The following is a 13,227-nucleotide window of genomic DNA, read 5'->3' as shown; positions in this document are numbered from 1 at the left end:
CCATCTGCACCCACGGGCCTTTGTACTTCGAGTCTTCGACCAAGCCCGTATGCCATGCATGATTGCGTAAAATCTAACACCACGGATAGATCACGATGGATAATACTAAACCGTCCATCTGAAAGATGAACGACTCTTGTCCATTGAGAGCACAAAATCTGAACTTTCCGTAAACATGCACGAGAAACAGTGACCGTCCATCGCGTGGATGGACGTTCAAAATTAGAACCAAATACTTTGATTACCATGCTGGCGCGCGCCAAAAGAGTGCCCAACCGACTTTTATTTTATTTTATTTTTTGAAACACCGAAACTACCCCTACACATTTCGCCGGTTTCTCACGCCATAAATACCGTCGTTGCCTCCGTCGTATATCCCTCTCTCTCTTCCTCCGTGAAGTCGCGGGAGCGACGCTACTCTTCTCTATCTTCCTATCTCCTCTGGGTTCGGACGGAACCCTAATTTTCTGATTTCGAGGTGAGAGATCTTCTTCCGATTCTGATTATCTCAATTCTGCTGCTATTTTCTCATCATTTCGCGTTGATTCTCTGTTATCTTCTTCGTCTGATCGTGTTTTTTTTTGGAGGAATTGGAGTCAGGATTCGCGAGAAATTTGCGGATAATGGTTTAAACTTCAAGGTTCAGGTGTTTTTAAGTTGGGGCATGTGGGCTAAACTAGGGATCGGTGCTCCGGTTGTCTGGTTTAGCTTGACGTTTTCCTCTGGTGTTTGTGGCACTGCATGGTTTTGTGTTGTATCTAGGGCTTGAAACTTTTTGCTCATTTGGACAAATGCTGTCCTCGTCGTCGTGGAACTGTGCTTTCTGGTTTGCGGATTCGAAATTTTGGTGAGGATTTTGGGTGTGGCAAGAAGAGTGATGGCAATTTGATGGCTGTTCCGTTCCTTCCGGAAGGTGTTTCGGTCGATTGCGAGGAATCAACGGACTGCCCTTGAAGTTCCAAAGTTCACCACTCTTCGTCTCGCATTTTCCGTCCAAAGACAGGGATGGGATGGTCTTCTTGCCGTTTTCCGATTTGAGAAACGTTACTGCACAGGTCAATGGGGCCAAGACATTGTGATTGGTTTTCATTAATGCATGGAGTGCACGTCACTTTGTCGATGATTGATCTTGGAAACAACTGAAACATTCATCGAGAAGAGAAAGCTGGAACTTCGATGATAATATTGCATGCTGTGCAGTTGTTGGCATTGACTCAGAGATAGGGGTTGCACCGTTGCAGCGCATGGTAGTCATATCCAATAAATAGCAAACGAGTAAATAAATAAGTTGAGGAACACATATTGCTCTATTACTTTAGATGTACAATCTAGCGCAAATGCCATCATTGATTGGTACTGACAGTAGTTCATTCGTTACTCTTATATATTTGCACGGGTGTATTTTGCATCGAGCAGTTTGGATGTTGGGATGGTCTATAATAACTAAGAAGAAGACGAAGCATCAACATAACCATTCAATAATAGAGCCTAACATTGATATTACGTGGTATGATACATATATGATAATATATTCACAATCCCAAGTTCACGTGCGTCATATAGGTTTGTTCAGTTTGTTAGTTTTCATAACTTGTTGTGAACATTAGCAAGTTTAGCAATACACAAAGAGATTACCTATGTAAATTCTAATTCCAAATGCTTGAGTTTCTCAATAAGAGATTATTAGGATAATTTATCCAGTTTTTATATTCAAAGTCCTGTGACATTGGTCCTGCTTGCTGGTTTGATTTTCAACTATTCACATGCTGTACAAGTACCTTGAAGTGTAAGATTGCCTCTTCAAAAACTCCATCTTTCATGGACAGTTCACCATTGTCAGAATTGTTTATATTGGTGTTTTCCCTTCGTGATGTATGTTTTGTTGTCTTGTGAGCAGTAAGTCCTTCTAACTTTCTAAGCAAGTGCTTTGGTGTTGGAAAACTCGTGCAATTATAATTGAGCTGGGAGCTAAGCCAGGTAACCATGTGGATTTGTTGGGGAATAGGAGAACTGTGGACTGGCATTGACCTGCAAAAGATAATAATTGAGCAGATTCTTGTTTTCTGGCCAATTCATATGGAGTCTTTTCAAGTTTCTGCCAGTAAATTGGTATATTGGCATTTTGTACTGTCCGTTGTGATTCTGCACCACTCCTCATCTGATAAGACTTCCCAAGTTCCTTGATTGATGGAGGTCCAATCTACTGTGAAAGTCCTCTTTTGCTGGGAAATGGGGAAAGATAAGCACACAAGGAGGAAAGAGGATTATCCTGTAGCGACTTCCACTTGAAAGCTAGTGCATTTGAACTTTTTCACTTCTATAATACAACAAAACAACAACAACAACTATGCCTTCATCCCAAAACAATTGGGGTCAGCGATATGAACCAAAAAAGAAATTCATTTTGGGTCTTCCACATGAATCCTTTTCCTCCAATCATTTCTATCCAACGCCATGTCCTCGGTGAGGTTCAAAGCATTCATATCCTTTCCTATCATCTCCATCCAAGTCTTCCTAGGCCTACCCCGACCTCTTTTAACTAATATATTTTCCCATTTCTCCAACCTTCTAACTGGAGCATCATTAGGCCTTCGCCGAATATGTCCAAACCACCGTAAACGATTCTCTCGCATCTTATTTTCAATGGGTGCAACACCTACCTTCTTACGTATCTCTTCGTTCCGAATCTTATCTTTTATTGTATTTCCACACATCCATCTAAGCATCCGCATCTCAGCTACACTCATTTTTTGAATATGATGTCTCTTGGCAGCCCAACATTCCGTACCATATAGTAAAGCGGGTCTAATAGTCGTCCTATAAAACTTTCCCTTCAACCGCAATGGCATTTTACGATCGCACAGCACTCCAGTAGCACTTTTCCATTTCATCCACCCAACCTTTATCCTATGATTTACATCTCCATCAATTTCTCCATACTTTTGAATGATGGATCCCAAATATTTGAAATAATCATTCACCGGTATATCTTGCTCACCAAGCTTCACTACACTCCCATCACTACTTCGTTGCTTACTAAACCGACATTCCATATATTCAGTCTTACTCTTACTCAACTTAAAACCTCTAGCTTCCAATGTCTGTCTCCATAATTCTAACTTAGCATTAACCCCAGCTCTAGACTCATCAATCAAAACAATATCATCAGCAAACAACATACACCACGGTACATTTTCTTGAATTGATCTCGTAAGCTCATCCATCACTATCGCAAATAGGAAAGGGCTTAAAGCAGATCCTTGATGTAACCCAACCGTTATCGGGAAATTGGTTGTCACCCCTCCACAAGTGCGGACATTGGTTACTACTCCTTCATACATATCTTTAATTATACTAATGTACTTGAGAGAAACACCTTTCTTCATCATTGTCCACCAGAGAACGTCCCTAGGTACTCTATCGTATGCCTTCTCTAAATCAATAAAAACCATATGCAAATCTTTGTTCCTCTCTCTATATCTTTCAATAAGTTGTCTAAGAAGATGTATAGCTTCCATAGTTGATCTTCCAGGCATAAAACCAAATTGATTCTCCGATATCATGACAACCTTCCTCAACCTAGACTCAATCACCCTCTCCCAAAGTTTCATAGTATGACTCATGAGTTTTATACCACGATAGTTTGTGTAATCTTGTATATCACCCTTATTCTTATATAGAGGCACCAAAGTACTCTTCCTCCACTCATTAGGCATCTTATTTGTTCGCCAAATCAAGTTAAAAAGATTTGTCAACCATTCTAAACCTTTCTCTCCCAAGCATTTCCAAGCCTCGATAGGTATACCATCTGGGCCAACTGCCCTTCTTGATTACATTTTCTTCAAAGCCTCTGCAATTTCTTTCTTTTGAATCTTGCGCATGAAGTCACGATTTATCTCATGAAAAGGAATGGAGAAGTCTCCAAGATCTTGAGCATGACTATCATTAAATAGCTTATCAAAATAATCTTTCCATCTCTCCTTAATCTCCTCATCTTTGACTAAAACCCTTTGCGTTTCATCTTTGATACATCTAACCATACCCAAATCCTTCGATTTCCTATCTCTCATCTTTGCAAGCCTATAAATATCCTTCTCGCCTTCTTTGGTATCCAACTTGTCATAAACCTCCTTATATACCTTAGCCCTCGCGTTTCGAACAACTTTTTTAGCTTCCTTCTTTGCTATCATATACTTCTCCAAATTCTCATTATCACGACTCTTACTTAGATTTCTATAACACTCTCTTTTAACCTTAATAGCTAATTTGACATCCTCGTTCCACCATGATGTATCCTTACCTAGTGGTGCACCGCCTTTAGACTCACCCAATACCTCCTTAGCTACTTTTCTCATACCACCCGCTATCTTATTCCACATTGATTCTGAATCCTCCTCGAGACACCAATCAACTTCCTTAACTACCTGCTCTACAAACATTCCTTGTTTAGCTCCTTTCAGTGCCCACCACTTAATTCTAGGATCTATCCTATGTCTATCCCTTTTGCGGCATTGTCTAATTCTAAGATCTAAAATTAAGACTCTATGTTGTGTAGCTACACTTTCTCCTGGTATAACCTTACAATCGATGCAACAACCCCTATCTCTCTTTCTAAGTAGGAAAAAATCTATCTGACTCGTATTAACCCCACTTTTAAATGTTACTAGGTGAGACTCCCTCTTCCTAAACCAAGTGTTTGCTAAGATCATATCATAGGACAAACAAAAATCTAAAATCCTTTCTCCACTTTCATTTCTTTCTCCTATACCATAGCCTCCATGAATATTCTCAAATCCATCCCTACTAATGCCTACATGTCCATTAAGGTCACCGCCGATGAAAAACTTTTCTCCATAAGATGTCTCTTGTACTACTCCATCTAAATCTTCCCAAAATTGATGCTTAATGGAATCATCTAAACCTACTTGAGGTGCATAAACACTAATAATATTAATAATATCCGTACCTAGTACTAATTTAATAAGTAAAATTCTATCACCCTTCCTACGGACCTCAACTACATTATCTATAAACTGACGACTCATAACAATCCCTACTCCATTCCTATTCCTATTTATTCCTGTATACCAAATCTTATATCCCCAAGGTTCTATCACTTTAGCTTTCTCACCTACCCATTTGGTCTCTTGAAGACATAAAATATCAATCTTTCTCCTACACATAACATCTACTAACTCTACCAACTTACCAGTTAAAGACCCTATGTTCCAAGTGGCTAACCTAATTTTATGGTCTTGGACTAACTTCTTTACCCCCACCCGTCCAACAAAGTGAGGGAACCCTTGCCTATTTGACACCACACCCGGGCGCCGGTGTGACGCGTCGCTTCTGGGCGACGACCTAGCAACCCTTGCACATTTATCACTGCCTCCGGGCCTAGAGAGTACAGCGCGTCGCTCAGTAGGGAACGCCCCAACGAAATTCTCATATTGGTTCATTTTCATAGGATATGACAAAGTTTTTATGCTGGCTGTCACAGGCCTACCGCAACCCTCCTCCTTTATCCGGGCTTCGAACATGATGTAAGAACACACACACACATGCTCTCTGATGAAACATGATAAGTAAAGCTTAATCTAGTGATAGGAATTTAAGATATAGCCAATACCATATCCGACTAATTGAATGTTGGCTAAATGTATTCAAATTCAAATTCAGATCTGGATGGTGAAAGATCATACCAAATTCGGTTCTTTTACATGTAATTGGATTCAGATTTCTGTCAAATTCAGATATTCATCAGATTCGGTAGCAAAAATCAAAACCATATGCGCATCTGATTACAATCAGAAATGGTTTTGGCTTACCAAATCCCACTAAATGGAGATCGAATTTAATTTGATCTCTCTCTCTCTCTCTGTATCTCTTTCTCTCTCTCTCTCTCACACACACACACACGTTCTCATATGAGAACCCTATTCAAGTAGCTTTCCAAATTTCTCTCCCATAGGATCATGTAAACAGCTTTCCTCTCTCTCTCCCCACCCCTAACGTCCTCACACAATCCCATATAAGTAGCTTTCCTAATTTATATCTCTACTAAAATACATTTATACCACAACCAATTTAGTAAATGACAAATAAAAAATCACAACATTCAATTTGCCATTTAACAAAATGTTGCGTGGTGTGGGTACTCTTATAAAAACAATAAAAGAAATTTCAGTAAATTACATTCAACCCCATCCATTTTGTCTCATTTTAAAATGTTACATTACAACTAACTTTTGCCCCCGTAATGCAGCTCATGGCTCCTTTATAAGTAGTATAGAAGTATAGATTATTATTATTATTATTTCTACTTTCTCGATATCAATCCTTCTTGCCACATTCATGAAATTGTTATTTGTCTATCATTCATTAGGAAATCAGATTATCATCAAAATAAGCAATCTTCATATGTTATACATTAGTTAATTATAATCAACAAAGTAATGAGTGTGTTTCATTCATATTTCATAGAAAACACTCAAAATATGCAGGACTTTACGTAAGTTGATATTTTTCCTTTTGGTGGGGATTGAAGTTTCAATCTTTGACAAATAAATTTTTCATTCCTGGAAGGATGTAAGAATCTACTGACTGATTTATCCTCATTTGTGGGAAGGATGTATTTAAGGCATCCTTTTGTTATTTTCTAGAGGGTCAATCATATAATACATGTGTAAAGTTGTTCAATGCCCAAACTTGTCCCTCTTGTTTGTGGACTAAATGTTGTTTTGCTTGATGTTTCACAGAAGTTAGAATCTTATATTCTCTAAATTATGCTTGTAGAATCTTTTATTCTGTAAGTTTTGCTTGAATCTGTTAATGTTTACATTGAATATGTCTCTCAAGAAATCCAATTGTAATATGCTGTTGTGCATATTGTTCTTGCTAGTTGTTATGTTGGGATTGTGTGTTATCACTGTCTTTTTTGAACTAGCTAGGACTCAGAAATTACAAATTTCTTCATTCAGGCACCTCTAACGGAGCACGAAAGTGCGGAACTAATTGCAGATTTTTTAGAAACTGAGAGCAAGGTACATATATTCTCTTTCATGATTTGGCAATTCTACTCAGATGTTCTAGAAACCTTATCCCTTTTATCTAATTCTATTTTTCAGGCAGCAGAGGCTCAAGAAATACTTGAAAAGGAGTCGCTTTCTCATGTGGAAAATGAAGTTAGACTAGAGTTGGCAGAAAGTCTTCAAGGGCATGATGTAGTTTTCTTCCATCATACAGTTTGCTTGCTATATTTTGTTGTTGCAAATATTTTATTTTGATATTAATTGTTGTTTCTTCACCCATTTGCAGCTGGACATGGCTGTGGAAGATGAAATGAAAACGTTTGTAGAGCAATGGGAAGGAGTCCTTGATGATTTGGAGAGGGAGAGTCCACTCTTATTGGTTAGTCTTTTTTGGCGGTCATTTTCATCCCCATCCCCACCCCCACCCTCTCTTTTTGCTAATTGATGGGGGTGATCCTTCTATAACGATTATGTTAATTGTTGTAACTAAGTGTAATGATCCCTTATTGTATGTTTGGGCCTATGTCACTTGGGTACGGGTACGACACTACAATTCCAAAAAATGTGGATACGGGGACACAACTATATATATATATATCACATAAATACAAAATAAACTGAATATAATCTAAATATATATGCTATATCTAAAATATATATTATATACTGAAAATATGAAGTTATAAGCTGAAAATATAATTATAAATTGAATACAAACTTGTATGTACAGAGGGTAAAATGGCATGTCCGGCTGTCAACGCTTGTCGACAGGGGGATACACATGTCAACACAGGTACGGAGGGCAAAATGGAGTGTCCAGTTTTCATAGGTTTGGGCACTAAAGCATAGTTAGATCAGCAACCATAGTGGTGGATAGCCTGTTAAAAGTGTATATATATATATATAGCTATACATATGATAGTATATAATATATATGTGTGTGTACATGCCAATGTATGTACATGTATTATATACATATATATATATGTATATATATATAGTATATATGCATATTTATATATTTTTTCTTTTTTGTCTAGTTCATTTTGAACTAGATTCAAACTAGTCAACACATTGTTGACTAGTTTGATAGTCATTGGAGCTAGTCCAACAACTACAAATAGAGCCGTTGGACTAGCTCCAACGACTCTATTTGAGTCTCTCAAGAGCCTCTCTCTTAAGCTCGCTTTTGTATATAAATAGGGGTCATCCCCCTCACATTGTATTCAATGCTTCTAGCATCTTTATGGATTACAACAACAACAACAACAATAACAACTACTACGCCTTCATCCCAAAATAATTGGGGTCGGCGATATGAACCAAAAAAGAATATCATTATGGGTCTTCCACATGAATCCTTCTCCTCCAATCATTTCTATCCAATGCCATGTCCTTGGTAAGGTTCAAAGCATTCATATCCTTTCCTATCACCTCCATCCATGTCTTCCTAGGCCTACCTCGGCCTCTTTTAAGTAATATATTTTCCCATTTCTCCATCCTTCTAACTGGAGCATCATTAGGCCTTCGTCGAATATGTCCAAACCACCGTAAACGATTCTCTCTCATCTTATTTTCAATGGGTGCAATGCCTACCTTCTTACGTATCTCATCGTTCCGAATCTTATCTTTTATTGTATTTCCACACATCCATCTCAGCATACGCATCTCAGCTACACTCATTTTTTGAATATGATGTCTCTTGGCAGCCCAACATTCCGTACCATATAGTAAAGTGGGCCTAATAGTCGTCCTATAAAACTTTCCCTTCAACCGCAATGGCATTCTACGATCGCACAACACTCCAGTTGCACTCTTCCATTTCATCCACCCAACCTTTATCCTATGATTTACATCTCCATCAATTTCTCCGTACTTTTGAATGATAGATCCCAAATATTTGAAAGAATCATCCACCGATATTTCTTTCTCACCAAGCTTCACTACACTCCCATCTCTATTTCGTTGCTTACTAAATCGACATTCCATGTATTCTGTCTTACTCTTACTCAACTTAAAACCTCTTGCTTCCAATGTTTGTCTCCATAATTCTAACTTAGCATTAACCCCAGCTCTAGACTCATCAATCAAAACAATAGCAAATAGGAAAGGGCTTAAAGCAGATCCTTGATGTAACCCAACCGTTATCGGGAAATTGGTTGTCACCCCTCCACAAGTGCGGACATTGGTTACTACTCCTTCATACATATCTTTAATTATACTAATGTACTTGAGAGAAACACCTTTCTTCATCATTGTCCACCAGAGAACGTCCCTAGGTACTCTATCGTATGCCTTCTCTAAATCAATAAAAACCATATGCAAATCTTTGTTCCTCTCTCTATATCTTTCAATAAGTTGTCTAAGAAGATGTATAGCTTCCATAGTTGATCTTCCAGGCATAAAACCAAATTGATTCTCCGATATCATGACAACCTTCCTCAACCTAGACTCAATCACCCTCTCCCAAAGTTTCATAGTATGACTCATGAGTTTTATACCACGATAGTTTGTGTAATCTTGTATATCACCCTTATTCTTATATAGAGGCACCAAAGTACTCTTCCTCCACTCATTAGGCATCTTATTTGTTCGCCAAATCAAGTTAAAAAGATTTGTCAACCATTCTAAACCTTTCTCTCCCAAGCATTTCCAAGCCTCGATAGGTATACCATCTGGGCCAACTGCCCTTCTTGATTACATTTTCTTCAAAGCCTCTGCAATTTCTTTCTTTTGAATCTTGCGCATGAAGTCACGATTTATCTCATGAAAAGGAATGGAGAAGTCTCCAAGATCTTGAGCATGACTATCATTAAATAGCTTATCAAAATAATCTTTCCATCTCTCCTTAATCTCCTCATCTTTGACTAAAACCCTTTGTGTTTCATCTTTGATGCATCTAACCATACCCAGATCCCTTGATTTCCTATATCTCATCTTTGCAAGCCTATAAATATCCTTCTCGCCCTCTTTAGTATCCAACTTATCATAAACCTCCTTATATATCTTATCTCTTGCGTTTCAAACTACTTTTTTAGCTTTCTTCTTTGCTATCATATACTTCTCCAAATTCTCATTATCACGACTCTTACTTAGATTTCTATAACACTCTCTTTTAACCTTAATAGCTAATTTGACATCCTCGTTCCACCATGATGTATCCTTACCTAACAGTGCACTGCCTTTAGACTCACCTAATACCTCCTTAGCCACCTTTCTTATGCCACTTGCTATCTTATTTCACATTGATTCTGAATCCTTCTCGAGATACCAATCAACTTTTTTAACTACCTGCTCTACAAACATTCCTTGTTTAGCTCATTTCAGTGCCCACCACTTAATTCTAGGATCTATGCTATGTCTATCCCTTTTGCGGCATTGTCTAATTCTAAGATCTAAAATTAAGACTCTATGCTGTGTAGCTACACTTTCTCCCGGTATAACCTTACAATCGATGCAACAACCCCTATCTCTCTTTCTAAGTAGGAAAAAATCCATCTGACTCGTATTAACCCCACTTTTAAATGTTACTAGGTGAGACTCTCTCTTCCTAAACCAAGTGTTTGCTAAGATCATATCATAGGACAAACCAAAATCTAAAATCCTTTCTCCACTTTTGTTTCTTTCTCCTACACCATAGCCTCCATGTATACTCTCAAATCCATCTCTACTAATGCCTACATGCCTATTAAGGTCACCGCCGATGAAAAACCTTTCTCCATAAGATATCCCTTGTACTACTCCATCTAAATTTTCCCAAAATTGACGCTTAATGGAATCATCTAAACCTACTTGAGGTGCATAAACACTAATACTATTAATAATATCCGTACCTAATACTAATTTAATAAGTAAAATCCTATCACCCTTCCTACGGACCTCAACTACATTATCTATAAACTCACGACTCATAACAATTCCACTCCATTCCTATTCCTATTCCTATTTATTCCTGTATACCAAATCTTATATCCCCAAGGTTCTATCACTTTTGCTTTCTCACCTACCCATTTGGTCTCTTGTAGACATAAAATACCAATCTTTCTCCTACACATAACATCTACTAACTCTACCAACTTACCAATTAAAGACCCTATGTTACAAGAGGCTAACCTAATTTTATGGTCTTGGACTAACTTCTTTACCCCCGCCCGTCCAACAAAGTGAGGGAACCCTTGCCTATTTGACACCACACCCGAGCGCCGGTGTGACGCGTTGCATCCGGGCGACGACCTAGCAACCCTTGCCTATTTATCACTGCCTCCGGGCCTATAAAGTACAACGCGTCGCTCAGTAGGGAATGCCCCAACGAAATTCTAGCATCTTTATGGATTGAATAAAATATTTATTTTTTATCTTCTTAAGCCTTATTGTTGTGGGCTTTGTTGATGTGCCCTTAGTGGACACTTGTGAACTTTTGTGTTTTTGTTTGAAGGCTCTTGTTTCATTATATGGTATCAAAGCATTTTTTTGATATCAACACTATTAATTAGCCAAGACATAATCTTGTCTTGCCTCATTTTCCATTCTTTCCATTTTTCTCATTTGTGGCTAATGCCTTTGTTTTCTCACCATCCGTGAGAGGTACTTCCCTCTCATCTTCTACTTCTACTTGGACAATGATTAGTTTTGGTTCCGGATTAGAAACATCCACTAATCCCTACAAACCCTTTCCTCAAAAGTGGTGCTTCATAATTAAAGCCCACATTACATAATTTGTATCATTGAGTTTCATGGGCATGATGGTGACTTTATCATTGTCACCTATTCTTACAAAGAGCAGATATGAGAGAGGAATAAAGAGAAGATGAGATAAAAAAGAGAGGAGTGTAGAAGAGAAGCAAGAGCACAATCACGGTTCTGTGGACTTTGAGTAAAATCAAATAGCACTCGAGTCAACGAACCACTCTTTTCTCCAATTACGCAAGTACACAAAGACTTGAATCACAAATGACTAAGAGACTTTTTATTGCTCCCACAAGCACGGAAAATGAGGCAACTAATCTCCAAAGATTTAAGAGCTACAAGGCTCTGATACTATGCCAATAAGGCTTGAGAATACCTTAAGAATATTGCACGTGTGTAATTTGCAAGACAAGGTTCAGACTATGACCTAAAGTGACAAAAGTTTAGGGAATATTATATTGAGTTGTCAGAACTTTGGGAAGAGTTGGCTCTTCTTGAGCCGAAGTGGCATTGTCCTGAAGATATCAAGCTCATACAACTTAATGCGGATCAATTTGTAAATGGTTTGAGGCTGAAATTTGAAACCACCATATCGACTCTCATACGTAGAGGTAAAGTTTCTTCTATTGTTGACACTATTGAAGAGTTATGTATGGAGGAGAATAGGTTAAAGAAGCGTACTTGGAAGAATGAAGATGATTCAATTCTAGCCCTCTTTAGACTGAGAAATTACATGTGTACTTATAAACCATTTCATTTCGGAAGGCAAGGCAATGATTATGATAGAAGAAAAGTTATTTTTCATCATTGCCAATTGCCATGAGCTGGGACACTATAAATCTATGTCTAAAGTTAAGAAGAGAAGAAAATAAGATGACTTCGGTTACTCACCACAAAAGTCAAATGACACAAGTAATCATGACACACTCGTTTCCATGGCTCAACTAATAAAAATATTTCAACCTCTTCTTAAAGAGGCATCTTCTTCAACTGGCGCCGCAATTTCATCCATCTTCGATCCCAATAAATCTCCTTGGCTTCTTGACTCTGGTGCTTTTTTTCATATGACCCCAAATAATAATATTTTATTCGAATGTCATAACAATTCAAGTATGCCAAATGTTTTTACGGCCAATGGTATATCTCTTGAAATAAAAGGGGTAGAAAATTTTAAAAGTTCTTTTCAAAACTCTAAAAAGTTTACTATTCCAAAAGTTAGATATATTTACAAGTTAAATTTAAATATTTTATCTGTCTTTCAAATATCTGATCATTGATGTAATATCTCCTTCTCTTTTGATGATTGTTGGGTACAGGATCGCCAATCAAGGATGCTGATTGGGGAAGACCATAGAGAATGAGGTCTTTACTATATGGACTTTTTGGAAATACCCAGTGATACCTTTTGTTATAGTGTTCATAAATTGGATTTGAGTTTATGACACAAAAGACTTGGTCATCCTAATATATCCAACATCCAATATTTTTCAAGTTTGGGAAAATTTTGTAA

At 37.8% G+C, this 13,227-nt stretch overlaps 1 protein-coding gene across 1 annotated transcript in view; it reads left to right on the top strand.

The window, feature by feature from the left end:
• Positions 1–392: 392 nt before the first annotated feature.
• LOC149819299 (protein CHROMATIN REMODELING 20-like) overlaps positions 393–13,227 on the top strand; it is a 141,503-nt gene continuing 128,668 nt past the window's right edge. Inside the window, exons 1-4 of the mRNA XM_089985505.1 lie at positions 393–478; positions 6,981–7,043; positions 7,128–7,223; positions 7,318–7,410. Of these exons, the coding sequence (XP_089841631.1) occupies positions 7,324–7,410 (87 nt within the window). The 5' untranslated portion in view covers positions 393–478; positions 6,981–7,043; positions 7,128–7,223; positions 7,318–7,323. The remainder of the gene's footprint in view (positions 479–6,980; positions 7,044–7,127; positions 7,224–7,317; positions 7,411–13,227) is intronic.

Source organism: Nuphar pumila, chromosome 13 (assembly GCF_984573655.1).
Source record: "Nuphar pumila chromosome 13, dmNupPumi1.hap1.1, whole genome shotgun sequence".
NCBI classification, from domain to species: domain Eukaryota; kingdom Viridiplantae; phylum Streptophyta; class Magnoliopsida; order Nymphaeales; family Nymphaeaceae; genus Nuphar; species Nuphar pumila.
The sequence above is the reverse complement of the archived record's forward strand: the minus strand, read 5'-3'. Positions and strand labels throughout refer to the sequence as shown.